This window comes from Mustelus asterias, chromosome 14, assembly GCF_964213995.1.
Source record: "Mustelus asterias chromosome 14, sMusAst1.hap1.1, whole genome shotgun sequence".
Classification (NCBI taxonomy): domain Eukaryota; kingdom Metazoa; phylum Chordata; class Chondrichthyes; order Carcharhiniformes; family Triakidae; genus Mustelus; species Mustelus asterias.
In genome coordinates this window covers 1,086,246-1,105,639 of record NC_135814.1, presented here as the reverse complement: position 1 = coordinate 1,105,639, position 19,394 = coordinate 1,086,246, and the positions used below count along the sequence as shown (strand labels likewise).

At 52.2% G+C, this 19,394-nt stretch overlaps 1 protein-coding gene across 1 annotated transcript in view; it reads right to left on the bottom strand.

The window, feature by feature from the left end:
• Positions 1-19,394, bottom strand: part of LOC144504025 (beta-galactosidase-like) — a 98,760-nt gene that overhangs the window by 40,882 nt on the left and 38,484 nt on the right. The window contains exons 6-10 of the mRNA XM_078229178.1: positions 15,831-16,011; positions 11,005-11,063; positions 10,375-10,496; positions 8,279-8,319; positions 4,282-4,400 (exon numbers count right to left, since the gene is read on the bottom strand). Coding sequence (XP_078085304.1) covers positions 4,282-4,400; positions 8,279-8,319; positions 10,375-10,496; positions 11,005-11,063; positions 15,831-16,011 — 522 coding nt within the window. The remainder of the gene's footprint in view (positions 1-4,281; positions 4,401-8,278; positions 8,320-10,374; positions 10,497-11,004; positions 11,064-15,830; positions 16,012-19,394) is intronic.

Below are 19,394 nucleotides of genomic sequence, written 5' to 3'. Positions count from 1 at the left end.
TTGTATCCATGAGCCTTAACCTTCTTAACCAACCTGCCACGAGGGACTTTGTCAAATGCATTACTGAAATCCATATAGACGACATCCATGGCCCTTCCTTCGTCAACCGTTTTTGTCACTTCCTCAAAAAACTCCACCAAATTTGTAAGGCACGACCTCCCTCTTACAAAACCAAGCTGTCTGTCACTAATGAGAGAGTTCCGTTCTAAATGCGCATACATCCTGTCTCTAAGAATCCTTTCCAACAACTTCCCTACCACAGTCGTCAAGCTCACTGGCCTATAATTACCCAGGTTATCCCTGCTACCCTTCTTAAATAACGGTACCACATTCACTATCCTCCAATCCTCAGGTACCTCACCTGTGTCCAATGAAGAGACAAAGATTTCCGTCAGAAGCCCAGCAATTACATCTCTTGTCTCCCTGAGCAGTCTAGGATAGATGCCATCAGGCCCTGGGGATTTGTCAGTTTTAATGTTACCTAAAAAACCTAACACTTCCTCCCTTGTAATGGAGATTTTCTCTAACGGGTCAACACCTCCCTCTGAGACACTCCCAGTCAACAAGTCCCTCTCCTTTGTGAATACCGATGCAAAGTATTCATGGCATTGGAGGGAGTGCAGAGAAGGTTCACCAGGTTGATACCGGAGATGAGGGGTTTGGATTATGAGGAGAGGCTGAGGAGATTGGGTTTGTACTCGTTGGAGTTTAGAAGGATGAGGGGGGATCTTATGGAGACTTATAAGATAATGCGGGGGCTGGATAGGGTGGAGGCGGAGAGATTCTTTCCACTTAGTAAGGAAGTTAAAACTAGAGGACACAGCCTCAAAATAAAGGGGGGTCGGTTTAAGACAGAGTTGAGGAGGAACTTCTTCTCCCAGAGGGTGGTGAATCTCTGGAATTCTCTGCCCACTGAGGTGGTGGAGGCTACCTCGCTGAATATGTTTAAAGCGCGGACAGATGGATTCCTGATCGGTAAGGGAATTAAGGGTTATGGGGATCAGGCGGGTAAGTGGTACTGATCCACGTCAGATCAGCCATGATCTTATTGAATGGCGGGGCAGGCTCGAGGGGCTAGATGGCCTACTCCTACTCCTATTTCTTATGTTCTTATGTTCTTAGGATCTCCCCTATTCCCTTGGGTTCTAAGCATAATTCCCCTCCTTTGTCCCTGAGAGATCCGACTATTTCCCCTGATACCTTTTTCCCTGACAACGTGGGCGGCACGGTAGCACAGTGGTTAGCACTGCTGCTTCACAGCTCCAGGGACCTGGGTTCGATTCCCGGCTTGGGTCACTGTCTGTGTGGAGTTTGCACATTCTCCTCGAGTCTGCGTGGGTTTCCTCCGGGTGCTCTGGTTTCCTCCCACAGTCCAAAGATGTGCGGGTTAGGTTGATTGGCCATGCTAAAAAAAATTGCTCTTAGTGTCCTGGGATGTGTAGGTTCGAGGGATTAGTGGGTAAATATCTAGGGATATGGGGGTAGGGCCTGGGTGGGATCGTGGTCGGTGCAGACTCGATGGGCCGAATGGCCTCTTTCTGTGGTGTCGGGATTCTAAGATTCTAAGAACTCTTTTGTTCTTAACATATGAATAAAATGCCTTAGGGTTCTCCTTAATCCTGCCTGCCAAGAACATTTCGTGACCTCTTTTTGCCCTTCTAACTCCCCGTTTTGAGTTCTTTCCTACTCTCTCTGTATTCCTCCAGAGCTCCATCTGTTTTCAGTTGCCTGGACCTTACGTACGCCTCTCTTTTCTTTTTGATCAGATCCTCAATTTCCCTGGTTATCCACGGCTCTCGAATCCTACCTTTCCTATCCTTCCTTTTTACAGGCACATGCCTGTCTTGCAGCCTTATCAACTGTTCCTTAAAAGACTCCCACATGCCAGACGTGGACTTACTCCCGAACAGCCTCTCCCAATCAACGGCCACCAATTCCTGCCTAATCCGGCTATAGTTAGCCTTCCCCCAGTTTAGCACCCTACCCTTAGGACAACACTCATCCTTGTCCATTACTATCCTAAAGTTAACAGAGTTGTGGTCACTATTTGCCACATGTTCCCCTACCAAAGCTTTGACGACCTGACCGGGCTCATTTCCCAGAACTAGATCCAGTATAGCCCCCTCTCTAGTTGCGCTATCTACATACTGTTCCAAAGAACCTTCCAGTACGCATTTTACAAATTCCTCCCCGCCCAGACCCCCAGCCCTAAGCACTTTCCAGTCTATACCAGGGAAATTGAAGTCTCCCACTACAACAACCCTATTTTTTTCTGTATATATCCAGAATCCCCTGACATATCCTTTCCTCCACTTCCCGTGGGCTGTTGGGTGGCCTGTAGTATTCAGCATGGGGTTAGATACAGAGAAAAGCTCCCTCTACACTGTCCCCATCAAACACTCCCAGGGCAGATACAGCATGGGATTTATGTCACATTATCAGTAACCCCCACAGCTTGCCTCCTGGACTTGCAGGCTGTCCTGTCTGGAGACAATACACATCTCTTTAACCTGTGCTTAATGCTCCCTCTACCCACATTGTCTGTATCTTTAAGATCTGGCTGGTTGTAGGGATTCGCATTCTAATCAGTATTCTGTAACTTGATTTTTGTGTCTCTGTGCCCTGTTTGAGAGCACATTTCCACTCCATCTGACGAAGGAGCAGCGCTCCGAAAGCGAATGGTATTTGCTACCAAATAAACCTGTTGGACTTTAACCTGGTGTTGTTAAAACTCTAACTGTGTTCACCCCAGTCCAACGCCGGCATCTCCACATCATGCCCATCAAACTCTCCCAGGCCAGGTACAGCACGGGGTTAGATACAGAGTAATGCTTCCTCTACACTGTCCCCCATCAAACACTCCCAGGACAGGGACAGCACGGGGTTAGATACAGAGTAAAGCTCCCTCTACACTGTCCCCATCAAACACTCCCAGGACAGGTACAGCACGGGGTTAGATACAGAGTAAAGCTCCCTCTACACTGTCCCCATCAAACACTCCCAGGCCAGGTACAGCACGGAGTTAGATACAGAGTAAAGCTCCCTCTACACTGTCCCCATCAAACACTCCCAGGACAGGGACAGCACGGGGTTAGATACAGAGTAAAGCTCCCTCTGCACTGTCCCCATCAAACACTCCCAGGCCAGGTACAGCACGGAGTTAGATACAGAGTAAAACTTGTCTCACTACATTGCAATGAGGAGTGGTGGATTGGAGAGTCAGAGTGTGGAAAGAATAGGGTTAGCTCATATTATCTTCTGTAAGTCTGTTGCTCACGTCTAGTCAGAATGTTGTGGATTCAAAGAACAAAGAAAATTACAGCACAGGAACAGGCCCTTCGGCCCTCCAAGCCTGCACCGACCATGCTGCCCGACTGAACTAAAACTCCCTTCCCTTCCGGGGCCCATATCCCTCTATTCCCATCCTATTCCTGTATGTCCAGGCACCTCTTAAAAGTCACTACCGTATCTGCTTCCACTACCTCCCCCGGCAATGAGTTCCAGGCACCCAGTACTCTCTGTGTAAAAAATCTGCCTCGTACATCTCCTTTAAACCTTGCCCCTCACACCTTAAACCTGTGCCCCCTAGTAATTGACTCTTCCACCCTGGGAAAAAGCTTCTGACTATCCACTCTGTCCATGCCTCTCATAATCTTCAAATCAAATCTGTGCTGAAATCCCGAGTACAGTACTGAGGGAGTGCCGCACTGTCAGAGGGTCAGTACTGAGGGAGTGCCGCACTGTCAGAGGGTCAGTACTGAGGGAGTGCCGCACTGTCAGAGGGTCAGTACTGAGGGAGTGCTGCACTGTCAGAGGGTCAGTACTGAGGGAGTGCCGCACTGTCAGAGGGTCAGTACTGAGGGAGTGCCGCACTGTCAGAGGGTCAGTACTGAGGGAGTACTGCGCAGTTGGAGAGGCAGATTTTGGGATGAGATTGTGAACTGAGCCAGTTGTGAGGAACTAACACACTGACTACCATTCTTACTGAAACAGTGAACAGCCAGTTAACTGTGAATGCAGCCATTGTTGTTGGTGGGATCTTGCTGTGCAGAAATCGGTGTCACTTTTCCTGATTGACAGTAATGGTTACATTTGAAATCTCTTTTTTGTAACAAGCGCTTTGAAACCTAAATCCTCGTTATTCCCATCGCATCATCACATCCTCTATCCTCAAGCTCCCCACAGCTAGAATGCCCCCCTCCCGTATCAGACTCAGCCTGTCCAGGGACCCCAATGATCCCTCCCAGGGATTGTGTGTGTGCGAGTGTCACTGAGCTGTACCTTACTGATCACTTCTCGCAATGCGTAAAACTTCTCTGTTGGATCTCCTGCTTCAGACAGGGGGGCATTGTAATCGTAACTGGTGGTGATTGGCCGATACTTGGTGTTGTAGTCAGCACCTAATGAAGGAGGAACTAGTCAGTATCTTGACAATGTTTCCTCCATCAACCCCCACCCTGCTCCATTCACTCACCCTCCTGTACTCACACAAATACATGCACACTCGCACTCACTCTTGCCCATTCACATTACACGGTGTTCCGCAGGACTCTGTATTGGGACCTCTGCTGTTTGTGATTTATATAAACGATCTGGAAGAAGGTGTAACTGGGGTGATCAGTAAGTTTGCGGACGACACGAAAATGGCTGGACTTGCAGATAGTGAGGAGCATTGTCAGAGACTACAGAAGGATACAGATAGGCTGGAAATTTGGGCAAAGAAATGGCAGATGGGAGTTCAATCCAGATAAATGCGAACTGATGCATTTTGGTAGAACTAACGTAGGGAGGAGCTATACGATAAATGACAGAACCATAAAGGGTGTAGATATGTAGAGGGACCTGGGTGTGATGTCACAGGTGGAGAAGGTGGTGAAGAAGGCATATGGCATGCTTGCCTTTATAGGACGGGGCATAGAGTATAAAAGTTGGGGTCTGATGTTGCAGTTGTATAGAATGTTGGTTCGGCCGCATTTGGAATACTGCGCCCAGTTCTGGTCGCCACACTACCAGAAGGACGTGGAGGCTTTAGAGAGAGTGCAGAGGAGGTTTACCAGGATGTTGCCTGGTATGGAAGGGCTTAGTTATGAGGAGAGATTGGGTAAACTGGGGTTGTTCTCACTGGAAAGACAGAGGATGAGGGGCAGCCTAATAGAGGTGTATAAAATTATGAAAGGCATAGATAGGGTGAACGGTGGGAAGCTTTTTCCCAGGTCGGTGGTGACGTTCACGAGGGGTCATAGGTTCAAGGTGAAGGGGGGGAGGTTTAACACGGATATCAGAAGGACGTATTTTACACAGAGGGTGGTGGGGGCCTGGAATGCGCTGCCAGGCAAGGTGGTGGAGGCGGACACACTGGGAACGTTTAAGACTTATCTAGATAGCCACATGAATGGAGTGGGAATGGAGGGATACAAAAGAATGGTCTAGTTTGGACCAGGGAGCGACACGGGCTTGCAGGGCCGAAGGGCCTGTTCCTGTGCTGTATTGTTCTTTGTTCAACAACCTCTGGTCCCACCAGCGAGGTCATCACATAGGCCCCGATTGCTGGGAACCAGCTGTGATCGCCGCTGGTGTGGACCTCCACTGGCGAGGTGTGAAACATAAGTGAACCCGGACAATTGAGTCCCGAGTACGCTAGATTGAATTTAGACCATGAATATTTAAATCAGCCTCGCGCTCTTCCCCAGCATAACCCTAATCACGTCATAAATCATGGCCTGGACGCCCAGCCAATCGCGATTCCTGTTTTGTCCTCCCACTAACATTTCCCACACCACTGCGCTACTGGAGCAGAACAGCGGAGCTGGTAAACCGCACCCTAACTCCGTTCCCTCTGTATCGATACCGCTAGATTCAGCATTTTCTGCTTTTAATCTAAGTTCAGTATCATTGACAAATTTTGAAATTTTATTCTAAATTCCAATATACAAGTCATTTATACATAAGGAACAAAGCCATGGTCCCATCCCCGACCCTCGGGGTACAGCACTGTCTACAATCCCCGACCCTCGGGGTACAGCACTGTCTACAATCCCCGACCCTCGGGGTACAGCACTGTCTACAATCCCCGACCCTCGGGGTACAGCACTGTCTACAATCCCCGACCCTCGGGGTACAGCACTGTCTACCATCCCCGACCCTCGGGGTACAGCACTGTCTACAATCCCCGACCCTCGAGGTACAGCACTGTCTACCATCCCCGATCCTCGGGGTACAGCACTGTCTACAATCCCCGACCCTCGGGGTACAGCACTGTCTACCATCCCCGACCCTCGGGGTACAGCACTGTCTACAATCCCCGACCCTCGGGGTACAGCACTGTCTACAATCCCCGACCCTCGGGGTACAGCACTGTCTACCATCCCCGACCCTCGGGGTACAGCACTGTCTACAATCCCCGACCCTCGAGGTACAGCACTGTCTACCATCCCCGATCCTCGGGGTACAGCACTGTCTACAATCCCCGACCCTCGGGGTACAGCACTGTCTACCATCCCCGACCCTCGGGGTACAGCACTGTCTACAATCCCCGACCCTCGGGGTACAGCACTGTCTACCATCCCCGACCCTCGGGGTACAGCACTGTCTACAATCCCCGACCCTCGGGGTACAGCACTGTCTACAATCCCCGACCCTCGGGGTACAGCACTGTCTACCATCCCCCAGTCTGGAAAACAATCCTTTTCCACAACTCGCTGTTTTCTGTCCTGAAGAAACTGACACTGACCCTCCTTTTCTATCAGCCTCCATTTTGTTAACCAGACTTTTGTGTGGCACTTTGTCAAAAGCTTTCTTAAAATCCAGATAAACAACATCCACCACATCCCCTTCATCAACCTCCTCTGTTACTCCATCAAAAAATTCCATTTGAATAATCCAACACAATCTGCCTTTTCCGAATCTGCACTGATTCTCGTTCATCCACTCAAACCTCTCCCAATGTCTGCTGAAGTTTTTAATGATGATTCTTTCTCAAACTTTCCCACCTCTGGTGTTAAACTGACCGGTCTGTAGTTATGAGGAAAGTCACCTCTTGTCGAATAAGGGTGACACATTGGCCACTCTCCAATCCTCTGGCACCTCCCTCATATCTAGGGAAGATAATGACAAGTCTTTTCGCTGTCTTCATTCCCACTTCCTTCAATCTGGGATAAAACCATCCGCATCAGGAGACTTATCCACTCTAAGCATAGCAGCTTTTCTGGTACCTCTATCTATTATTCAGACTCGAGTTGCAGTGCTGTTCCCCAGGCATCACTATTGGGAGCCTTGTTTTCCTGGTATATGTAATAATGATCTACACCTTGATGTACAGGGTGCCATTTCAAAACATGCAAATTACACTAAGCTTGGCAATATTGTGAACTGTGAAGAGGACAGTGTCGATCTTCAAAAGGACATCAACAAGTTGGTGGAGTGGGCAGATAGATGGCAAATGAAATTCAAAAGGGTGCAGGAGCAGAGGGATCTGGGTGTCTAAGTGCATAAATCAATGAAGGTAGCAGGACAGGTGGAGAGGCGGTTAATAAAAGATCCAGTATTATTGGAGACAGAGTACAAGAGCAAGGAGGGTGTGGTGAACTTATATGAAGCATTAGCTCAATTTCAGTTGGAGTATTGTCTACGGTTCTGGGTGTCACACTTTAAGAAGGATGTGAAGTCATTGGGAAATGTACAGAAAAGATCCACGAGAATGATCCCTGGGATGAGGAACTTCAGACTTCAGCTATGAAGATAGTTTGGAGCGGTTAGGACTGTTTATCCTGGAGGAGAAGGTTGAGAGGAGATTTGATAAAGATTCTCAAAATCATGAGGGGCTGGCAGAGTAGACAGAGAAACTGTTCCTGTTATTGGGAGGATCGAGAACAAGAGGACACAGATTTAAATTAAATAGCAAAAGAAGCGTTGGAGACACATGGAGAAAGTGCTTCACACAGCGAGTATTTAGGATCTGGAATTCACTGCCTGTGAGTTTTATACATTTCAATGAGATCCCCCGTCTTTCTTCTACATCCCAGTGAATACAGGCCCAGTCGACCCAATCTCTGTTCTCACCATCCCGGTAATGGGTCTGCTGAACCTTTGCTCCATCTTCACAGAATCCCTTTCAAAAAAATCAATCCAATTCCGTCTTCCCCAATTGAGGATTTTGCATTTTTCTCCTGACAGCCAATGAGGAGGGACCTTGCCCAATCAGCCTGTTTCCCATTCCCGGAAACTGCAGCAATTATACAAACCCCCTTCCCGGGAATCAACCGCACCGTTCCATACTCACCGTTCCAGTATCCAAAATTAGTGCCACCTTCAAACATGTACCTGAAAAATAACACAGAACAAACTCATTCTTAATGTCCACTGACAGAGTCAGCCAATCACCTCCACCCCCCCCCCCCCCCCCCCCCCGCCCCCGCAAGAGAATCAGTGACAGAGAAGGCGGAAGGAGGAGGGAGGGGAAGGGAGGGGGGTGGAGAGAGAGACGTGGTGGTGGAAAGGGGGGGGTGCAGAGAGTGGGGGGGTGGAGAGAGAGAGAGACAGGGGTGGAGAGAGAGAGAGAGAGAAGGGGGGCTGGAGGGAGGGAGAGGAGGGAGGGGTGGGAGGGGAGGGGAGGGGAGGGTAGGGTGGGAGGAGGGAGGGAGGGGTGGGAGGAGGAGGGAGGGAGGGGAGGAGGGAGGGAGGGGTGGGAGGAGGGAGGGGTGGGAGGAGGGAGGGAGGGGTGGGAGGAGGGAGGGAGGGGTGGGAGGAGGGAGGAGGGGTGGGGAGGGAGGGAGGGGTGGGAGGAGGGAGGGAGGGTGGGAGGAGGGAGGGAGGGGTGGGAGGAGGGAGGGAGGGGTGGGAGGAGGGAGGGAGGGGTGAGGAGGGAGGGAGGGGTGGGAGGAGGGAGGGAGGGAGGGGTGGGAGGAGGGAGGGAGGGGTGGGAGGAGGGAGGGAGGGGTGGGAGGAGGGAGGGGGGTGGGAGGGGAGAGAGGGGTGGGGGGGGTGGGAGGGGGTGGGGGGGGGGTGGGAGGGGTGGGGGGGTGGGAGGGGAGAGAGGGGTGGGGGGGGAGGAGGGGAGGGGGGATGGGAGGGGGTGTGGAGGGGGGAGGGACGGAGGGGCGTGGGGGGTGGGAGGGAGGGTGGGGGGGTGGGAGGGAGGGGTGGGGGGGTGGGAGGGAGGGTGGGGGGGTGGGAGGGGGGGGGTGGGGAGGGGTGGGTGGGGGGTGGGTGGGAGGGAGGGTGGGGGGTGGGTGGGAGGGAGGGTGGGGGGTGGGTGGGGAGGGGGGGGGGGTGGTGGGGAGGGTGGGGGGGTGGGTGGGAGGGAGGGGTGGGGGGGTGGGTGGGAGGGAGGGTGGGGGGGTGGGAGGGAGGGGTGGGGGGGGAGGGGGGTGGGGGGAGGGTGGGGGGGGGGAGGGAGGGAGGGGGGTGGGAGGGAGGGTGGGGGGGGGGGAGGGGAGGGGTGGGGGGTGGGAGGGAGGGTGGGGGGGTGGGAGGGAGGGTGGGGGGGTGGGAGGTGGGGTGGGGGGGTGGGGGGTGGGAGGGAGGGTGGGGGGTGGGGGTGGGAGGGAGGGTGGGGGGGTGGGAGGGAGGGTGGGGGGGTGGGAGGGAGGGTGGGGGGGTGGGGGGAGGGGGAGGGTGGGGGGGTGGGGGTGGGAGGGAGGGTGGGGGGGGGTGGGGGGTGGAGGAGGGTGGGGGGGGGGGAGGGGGGGTGGGGGGGAGGGAGGGGGGGTGGGGGGGGGTGGGGGGGGAGGGAGGGGGGGTGGGGGGGAGGGGGGGTGGGGTGGGGAGGGGGGGGGGTGGGGGGGAGGGGGGGGGGTGGGGGGTGGGAGGGGTGGGGGGGGGGAGGGTGGGCGGGGGGTGGGAGGGTGGGGGGGTGTGGGGGTGGGAGGGTGGGGGGGTGTGGGGTGGGAGGGTGGGGGGGTGGGGGTGGGAGGTGGGGGGGTGGGGTGTGGGGGGTGGGAGGGTGGGGGGGTGGGGGTGTGGGGGGGAGGGTGGGGGGGTGGGGGGTGGGAGGCGGGGGGAGGGGGGGATGGGAGGCGGGGGGAGGGGGGATGGAGGCGGGGGGAGGGGGGGATGGGAGGCGGGGGGGGGAGGGAGGGGCGGGGGGGAGGGGGGGGGGAGGGGGGAGGGGGAGGGGCGGGGGGGGAGGGGGGATGGGAGGCGGGGGGAGGGGGGGATGGGAGGCGGGGGGAGGGGGGATGGGAGGCGGGGGGAGGGGGGATGGGGGGGAGGGGTGGTGAAGTTGTGAGGGAAAGACGCAGTTGCTGATGGCGGGATTGTGAATTGGAACGACAGAATGAGAACAGCCCGAGAGTCGGGGATAGCGGAGAGTTCCGAGGGGCGGTGGTCCGAGTGATAAATGTGCTGCTCGTTGGTATTTAAAGGAAATTTGCTTACATATTCACATTGGCTCCGAGCTGTAACATGTCCTCCAGCATTCTGGTGGCATTTTCAATCGGAACAATGGAATGCTCCACTCCCCAGTAATCGAGCCATCCCACATAGAACTCCGAGTTCACCTTCAACACAGCAAGAAACTGTTCGGGTCATTAACAAACTCACCAGATTAACCTGCCCACTCCCTGCACCGGCAAACCCCGAACCCTGGGACCCTCCCTCTTCACCCAACCCCCCACCAGCAGAATATCCCCAACGTCCCCCACACCCCCCCCCCCCCACCCCCATCACCCATGCCCCCACCCCTTCACCAAGGTCGTCACCAACCAACCCATCCCCCCATCCTGTGTCTATCACAACACGCTCCCAGAGCCCATCCACCCCCAACCCCCGCACCCAGAGCCCATCCACCCCCCCCACCCAGAGCCCATCCACCCCCAACCCCCCCCACCCAGAGCCCATCCACCCCCAACCCCCCACCCAGAGCCCATCCACCGCCCCCCCCACCCAGAGCCCATCCAATCCCCCCCCACCCAGAGCCCATCCATCCCCCCCATCCACCCCCACCCTCCCACTGAGAGCCCATTGCATCCTCTGCTCCCTGGAGCCACCCAGAACCCACCCACTCACCAATGGTCCTTTGGGTTCAAACTGTCTTTGGAGTCTAAATGAGGCGTTGACATCATCGGCTGTGGCAGAAAAACAAAAAGATAATCAAAGATGCCCAGGGAGCAGCAACAGGAACCCCATCACTAAAGGCCATTGGCATGGAAACCCTGTCACTAACAGCCATTGCCATGGAAACCCCTTCGCTAACTGATATCCGATCTAGATAATGGGCTGTAGAAATACTAATAAATGCGAGAAATTGAAGAGGCAGCGGGAGAATTATTTTTCAGAGTGTGAGATTTGGGAATGACTGGACCCAATTTCAGGATTGAATCAGGCAGCTTGGTTAAAGAGGAATGACTGGAACGAAGGGGGCATTGCAAACACGCTGGAGGGACAGAGTGGGGAGCCAGGCTGACAGTTCACATTGCTCTGCTGATCTCAGTGTAACAAAGGGAAGGTTGATCGCCTCTCTGAGAACCAACACTCAACCACTGAGAGAGACTTACCCCAGTGAGAGTCAGTGTGTGTGAACTGTACCCCAGTGAGAGTCAGTGTGTGTGGAACTGTACCCCAGTGAGAGTCAGTGTGTGTGGAACTGTACCCCAGTGAGAGTCAGTGTGTGTGGAACTGTACCCCAGTGAGAGTCAGTGTGTGTGGAACTGTACCCCAGTGAGAGTCAGTGTGTGTGGAGCTGTACCCCAGTGAGAGTCAGTGTGTGTGGAACTGTACCCCAGTGAGAGTCAGTGTGTGTGGAACTGTACCCCAGTGAGAGTCAGTGTGTGTGGAACTGTACCCCAGTGAGAGTCAGTGTGTGTGGAACTGTATCCCAGTGAGAGTCAGTGTGTGTGGGACTGTACCCCAGTGAGAGTCAGTGTGTGTGGAACTGTACCCCAGTGAGAGTCAGTGTGTGTGGAACTGTATCCCAGTGAGAGTCAGTGTGTGTGGAACTGTACCCCAGTGAGAGTCAGTGTGTGTGGAACTGTACCCCAGTGAGAGTCAGTGTGTGTGGAACTGTACCCCAGTGAGAGTCAGTGTGTGTGGAACTGTACCCCAGTGAGAGTCAGTGTGTGTGGAACTGTACCCCAGTGAGAGTCAGTGTGTGTGGAACTGTATCCCAGTGAGAGTCAGTGTGTGTGGAACTGTACCCCAGTGAGAGTCAGTGTGTGTGGAACTGTACCCCAGTGAGAGTCAGTGTGTGTGGAGCTGTATCCCAGTGAGAGTCAGTGTGTGTGGAACTGTACCCCAGTGAGAGTCAGTGTGTGTGGAACTGTACCCCAGTGAGAGTCAGTGTGTGTGGAGCTGTATCCCAGTGAGAGTCAGTGTGTGTGGAACTGTACCCCAGCGAGAGTCGGTGTGTGTGGAACTGTACCCCAGTGAGAGTCAGTGTGTGTGGAGCTGTATCCCAGTGAGAGTCAGTGTGTGTGGAACTGTACCCCAGTGAGAGTCAGTGTGTGTGGAACTGTACCCCAGTGAGAGTCGGTGTGTGTGGAACTGTATCCCAGTGAGAGTCAGTGTGTGTGGAACTGTACCCCAGTGAGAGTCAGTGTGTGTGGAACTGTACCCCAGTGAGAGTCAGTGTGTGTGGAACTGTACCCCAGTGAGAGTCAGTGTGTGTGGAACTGTATCCCAGTGAGAGTCAGTGTGTGTGGAACTGTATCCCAGTGAGAGTCAGTGTGTGTGGGACTGTATCCCAGTGAGAGTCAGTGTGTGTGGGACTGTATCCCAGTGAGAGTCAGTGTGTGTGGGACTGTATCCCAGTGAGAGTCAGTGTGTGTGGGACTGTATCCCAGTGAGAGTCAGTGTGTGTGGGACTGTATCCCAGTGAGAGTCAGTGTGTGTGGGACTGTATCCCAGTGAGAGTCAGTGTGTGTGGGACTGTATCCCAGTGAGAGTCAGTGCGTGTGGAGCTGTATCCCAGTGAGAGTCAGTGTGTGTGGGACTGTACCCCAGTGAGAGTCAGTGTGTGTGGAACTGTACCCCAGTGAGAGTCAGTGTGTGTGGAACTGTACCCCAGTGAGAGTCAGTGTGTGTGGAACTGTACCCCAGTGAGAGTCAGTGTGTGTGGAACTGTATCCCAGTGAGAGTCAGTGTGTGTGGGACTGTATCCCAGTGAGAGTCAGTGTGTGTGGGACTGTATCCCAGTGAGAGTCAGTGTGTGTGGGACTGTATCCCAGTGAGAGTCAGTGTGTGTGGGACTGTATCCCAGTGAGAGTCAGTGTGTGTGGGACTGTATCCCAGTGAGAGTCAGTGTGTGTGGGACTGTATCCCAGTGAGAGTCAGTGTGTGTGGGACTGTATCCCAGTGAGAGTCAGTGCGTGTGGGACTGTATCCCAGTGAGAGTCAGTGCGTGTGGAGCTGTATCCCAGTGAGAGTCAGTGTGTGTGGGACTGTACCCCAGTGAGAGTCAGTGTGTGTGGAACTGTACCCCAGTGAGAGTCAGTGTGTGTGGAACTGTACCCCAGTGAGAGTCAGTGTGTGTGGAGCTGTATCCCAGTGAGAGTCAGTGTGTGTGGAACTGTACCCCAGTGAGAGTCAGTGTGTGTGGAGCTGTATCCCAGTGAGAGTCAGTGAGTGTGGAACTGTACCCCAGTGAGACTCAGTGCGTGTGGAACTGTATCCCAGTGAGAGTCAGTGTGTGTGGAACTGTACCCCAGTGAGAGTCAGTGTGTGTGGAACTGTACCCCAGTGAGAGTCAGTGTGTGTGGAACTGTATCCCAGTGAGAGTCAGTGTGTGTGGAACTGTACCCCAGTGAGACTCAGTGTGTGTGGAGCTGTATCCCAGTGAGAGTCAGTGTGTGTGGAACTGTATCCCAGTGAGAGTCAGTGTGTGTGGAACTGTATCCCAGGGCGGCACGGTAGCACAGTGGTTAGCACTGCTGCTTTACGGCTCCAGGGACCTGGGTTCGATTCCCGGCTTGGGTCACTGTCTGTGTGGAGTTTGCACATTCTCCTCGTGTCTGCGTGGGTTTCCTCCGGGTGCTCCGGTTTCCTCCCACAGTCCAAAGATGTGCAGGTTAGGTTGATTGGCCATGCTAAAATTGCCCCTTAGTGTCCTGAGATGTGTAGGTTAGAGGGATTAGCGGGTAAATGTGTAGGGGTATGGGGGTAGGGCCTGGGTGGGATCGTGGTCGGTGCAGACTCGATGGGCCGAATGGCCTGTTTCTGTACTGTAGGGTTTCTATGATTTCTATGATTTGTTTGACTGAACGGATTCATTGTAATGTCTCCAGTATTTCTATGAGAGTCAGTGTGTGTGGAACTGTATCCCAGCGAGAGTCAGTGTGTGTGGAACTGTATCCCAGTGAGAGTCAGTGTGTGTGGAACTGTATCCCAGTGAGAGTCAGTGTGTGTGGAACTGTATCCCAGTGAGAGTCAGTGTGTGTGGAACTGTATCCCAGTGAGAGTCAGTGTGTGTGGAACTGTATCCCAGTGAGAGTCAGTGTGTGTGGAACTGTATCCCAGTGAGAGTCAGTGTGTGTGGAACTGTATCCCAGTGAGAGTCAGTGTGTGTGGAACTGTATCCCAGTGAGAGTCAGTGTGTGTGGAACTGTACCCCAGTGAGAGTCAGTGTGTGTGGAACTGTATCCCAGTGAGAGTCAGTGTGTGTGGAACTGTATCCCAGTGAGAGTCAGTGTGTGTGGAACTGTATCCCAGTGAGAGTCAGTGTGTGTGGAACTGTATCCCAGTGAGAGTCAGTGTGTGTGGAACTGTATCCCAGTGAGAGTCAGTGTGTGTGGAACTGTATCCCAGTGAGAGTCAGTGTGTGTGGAACTGTATCCCAGTGAGAGTCAGTGTGTGTGGAACTGTATCCCAGTGAGAGTCAGTGTGTGTGGAACTGTATCCCAGTGAGAGTCAGTGTGTGTGGAACTGTACCCCAGTGAGAGTCAGTGTGTGTGGAACTGTACCCCAGTGAGAGTCAGTGTGTGTGGATCTGTATCCCAGTCAGAGTCAGTGTGTGTGGAACTGTATCCCAGTGAGAGTCAGTGTGTGTGGAACTGTATCCCAGTGAGAGTCAGTGTGTGTGGAACTGTATCCCAGTGAGAGTCAGTGTGTGTGGAACTGTATCCCAGGGAGAGTCAGTGTGTGTGGAACTGTATCCCAGTGAGAGTCAGTGTGTGTGGAACTGTATCCCAGCGAGAGTCAGTGTGTGTGGAACTGTAACCCAGTGAGAGTCGGTGTGTGTGGAACTGTACCCCAGTGAGAGTCAGTGTGTGTGGAACTGTATCCCAGTGAGAGTCAGGCGAGCAGGGGTGAGTTTCAAATCTTAGCTTTTTAATTCTTAACTTTTCTCTGTGTGCCTTGATAAAAAGGGTCAAATATGAGTGTGAGGCCAGTTTGCTGTTCTGGGTGTATGATGTGGGAGGTCCTGGAGACTCCGAGCCTCCCAGACGCCCATATCTGCACCAGGTGCATTGAGTTGCAGCACCTACAGGACCGGGTAATTGAGCTGGAGCTGGAGCTCGATGATCTTCGTCTGATGAGGGAGATTGAGCAGACAATTGATACCAGTTACAGAAACATGGTTACACTGGGGCCACGGGAGTCAGACAAGTGGGTAACAGCCAGGAAGGGGAAAGCTCGGGTGACAGAGAGCACCACAGTGGATGTGCCCCTACACAACAAGTACTCCTGCCTGAGTACTGCTGTGTGTGGAACTGTATCCCAGTGAGAGTCAGTGTGTGTGGAGCTGTATCCCAGTGAGAGTCAGTGTGTGTGGATCTGTATCCCAGTGAGAGTCAGTGTGTGTGAAACTGTACCCCAGTGAGAGTCAGTGTGTGTGGAACTGTATCCCAGTGAGAGTCAGTGTGTGTGGAACTGTATCCTGGTGAAAGATTTATGCTTACTGGTGCCGAAATCGATGGTTGCATAGATCCCCTGTAATGTGCCACACTTCAGCTCCTGCACCTGGTTCCCATCCGTGGTGAAGAGCAGTACATCTTCTCCCAGGAGCAAACGCATGACCTCACGCAGGTGTCTCAGGTAGTTAAAATCACAGGTAAAGTAACTACCATACTCATTCTCCACCTGTAGAAAGAGCAGGTCAGTTAGAATGTACAGGCAGAGTGAGAACATTGCTGCGTTCGACCTTTAAACCACAAGAACTAGGAACAGGAGGAGGCCATTCAGCCCTTCGAGCCTGATCTGCCATTTAATAAGATCTTGGCTGATCTAACATTTAATCAGTCCACTTTCCTGCCTTATTTCTGCAACTCTTAATCCCCCAACATTAAAACCCTCTCAATCTCAGCCTTGGAAAGGTTCAAGGACTCTAATCGCACAGCTTCCTGCAGGAAAGAATTCCAAAGATTCTCCACTCTCTGAGAGAGGAAATTCTTCCTCAAATCCGTCTTAAACGAGCTTCCCCCCTCCTTATTCTGTGACTCTGCCCTCTGGTCCCACCCTCTCCCAGGATTGGAAACATCCTCTCAGCACTTACCCTGTCTAACCCCCTCAGAATCTGATGTCTCAATCATATCCCCTCTCATTCTTCTCAACTCCAGAGAGTAACAGACCCAGCCTGTTTAATCGTTCCTCATGTGGCAGTCCCTCCATACCAGGGATCAGCCAGTAAACCTCCTCTGTACCGCTTCCAATGATAATATACCTTTCCCTAAATAAAGGGACCAAAACTGTGCACAGTATTGTAAATGTGGCCTCACTTGTACCTTGTACAGTTGCAGCATCACCGCTTTACTTTTATATTCCAGCACCTTGAAATTCCCTGTGTGCTAGCTTTCTGGGTTTCAGGAACAAGGACCTCCCAAGTCCCTTTGTGCTCCAGCTTTCTGCAGTCTCTCTTCATTTAAATAACAATCCGCCTTCTCATGCTTTCTTCCAAAATCAACAATCTCACATTTTCCCACATTGAATTCCATTTGCCAATTTTCTGCTAACTCACTTAAAGAATAAAGAACAAAGAAAATTACAGCACAGGAACAGGCCCTTCGGCCCTCCAAGCCTGCACCGACCATGCTGCCCGACTGAACTAAAACCCCCAACCCTACCTGGGACTATATTCCATCCTATTCATCTATTTGTCAAGACACCCCTTAAAAGTCACTACCTCCCCCAGCAGTGAGTTCCAGAAACTCACCACCCTCTGTGTAAAAAAAAAACTTGTCTCGTACATCTCCTTTAAACATTGCCCCTCGCACTTTAAATCTATGCCTCCCAGTAATTGACTCTTCCACCCTGGGAAAAAGCTTCTGACTATCCACTCTGTCCATGCCCTCATAATCTTGTAGACTTCTATCAGGTCGCCCCTCAACCTCCGTCGTTCCAGTGAGAACAAACCACGTTTCTCCAACCTCTCCTCCATACCAGGCAACATCCTGGTAAATCTTTTCTGTACCCTCTCCAAAGCTTCCACACCCTTCTGGTAGTGTGGCGACCAGAATTGAACACTATATTCCAAGTGCGGCCTCACTAAGGTTCTATAAAGCTGCAACATGACTTGCCAATTTTTAAACTCAATGCCCCAGCCGATGAAGGCAAGCATGCCGTATGCCTTCTTGACTACCTTCTCCACCTGCATTGCCACTTTCAGTGACCGGTGTACCTGTACACCCAGATCCCTTTGCCTAGCAATACATTTAAGGGTTCTGCCATTTACTGTATATTTCCTATCTGTATTAGACCTTCCAAAATGCATTACCTCACATTTGTCCGGATTAAACTCCATCTGCCATCTCTCCACCCAAATCTCCAACCGATCTATATCTTCCTGTATCCTCTGACGGTCCTCATCGCTATCCGCAAATCCACCAACCTTTGTTAATTACTAATCAAACCAGTTACATTTTCCTCCAAATCATTTATATATATTACAAACAGCAAAGGTCCCAGCACTGATCCCTGAGGAACACCATTTGTCACAGCCCTCCATTCAGAAACGCACCCTTCCACTGCTACCCTCTGTCTTCTTTGACTGAGCCAGTTTTGTATCCACCTTGCCAGCTCACCTCTGATCCCGTGCGACTTCACCTTCTGTACCAGTCTGCCATGAGGGACCTTGTCAAAGGCCTTACGGAAGTCCTTGTAGACAACATCCACTGCATCCTCATCAATTATCTTTGTTACTTCCTCAAAAAACTCAATCAAGTTAGTGAGACACGACCTCCCCTTCACAAAACCATGTTGCCTCTCACTAATACATCCACTTATTTCCAAGTGGGAGTAAATCCTGTCTCGAAGAATCCTCTCTAATAATTTCCCGACCACTGATGTAAGGCTCATGGGCCTGTAATTACCTGGATTATTCTTGTTACCCTTCTTAAACAAAAGAACAACATTGGCTATTCTCCAATCCTCTGGGACCTCCCCTGTTCATGATGTGACCTCCCCTGTAGCCAGTGAGGATACAAAGATTTCTCTCAAGGCCCCAGCAATTTTCTCCCTTGCCTCTCTCAGTATTCTGGGGTATATCCCATCAGGCTCTGGAGACTTATCTCATCAGACTCCAATACCTCCTCTTTTTTGATCTCAGCATGACTCAAACTATCTACACACCCTTTCCCAGACTCATCATCCACCAAGTCCTTCTCTTTGGTGAATACTGATGCAAAGTACTCATTTAGTACCTCGCCGATTTCCTCTGGCTCCATGCGTAGATTCCCTCCCCTGGGCCAACGCTCTCCCTGGCTACCCTCTTGCTCTTGACTTTTTGTGATCCCTTTTAGCCCTTCTGATTCCTTGCTTAAGTCTCTTTCTACTTTCCTTGTATTCCACACTTACTTCGTGTGTTCCCAGCCTCCTAACTTTGACAAATGCTTCCTTTTTCTTTTTGACTCGGCTCACAATATCATAGAATCATAGAAACCCTACAGTGCAGAAGGTGGCCATTGGGCCCATCGAGCCTGCACCGACCACAATCTTACCCAGGCCCTACCCCCTTATGCCCACATATTTACCCTCTAACCTACGCATCTCAGGACACTAAGGGGCAATTTTTAGCATGGCCAATCGACCTAACCCACACATCTTTGGACTGTGGGAGGAAACCGGAGCACCCGGAGGAAACCCACGCAGACACAAGGAGAATGTGCAAACTCCACACAGATAGTGACCCAAGTCGGGAATCGAACCCAGGTCCCTGGAGCTGTGAAGCAGCAATGCTAGCCATTGTGCTACCGTGCCGCCCTCTCATTATCCTAGGTTCCCGAAACTTGCCATACTTATCCTTCATCCTTACAGGAATGTGCCGGTCCTGAATTCCTATCAACTTACACTTGAAAGCCTCCCACATGCCAGATGTTGATTTGCCCTCAAACATCTGCTCCCAATCTACATTCTTCAGTTCCTGCCTAATACTGTTGTAATTAGCCTTCCCCCAATTTAGCACCTTAACCTGAGGACTACACTTATCTTTAACCATCAGTACCTTAAAGCTTACTAAATTGTGGTCACTG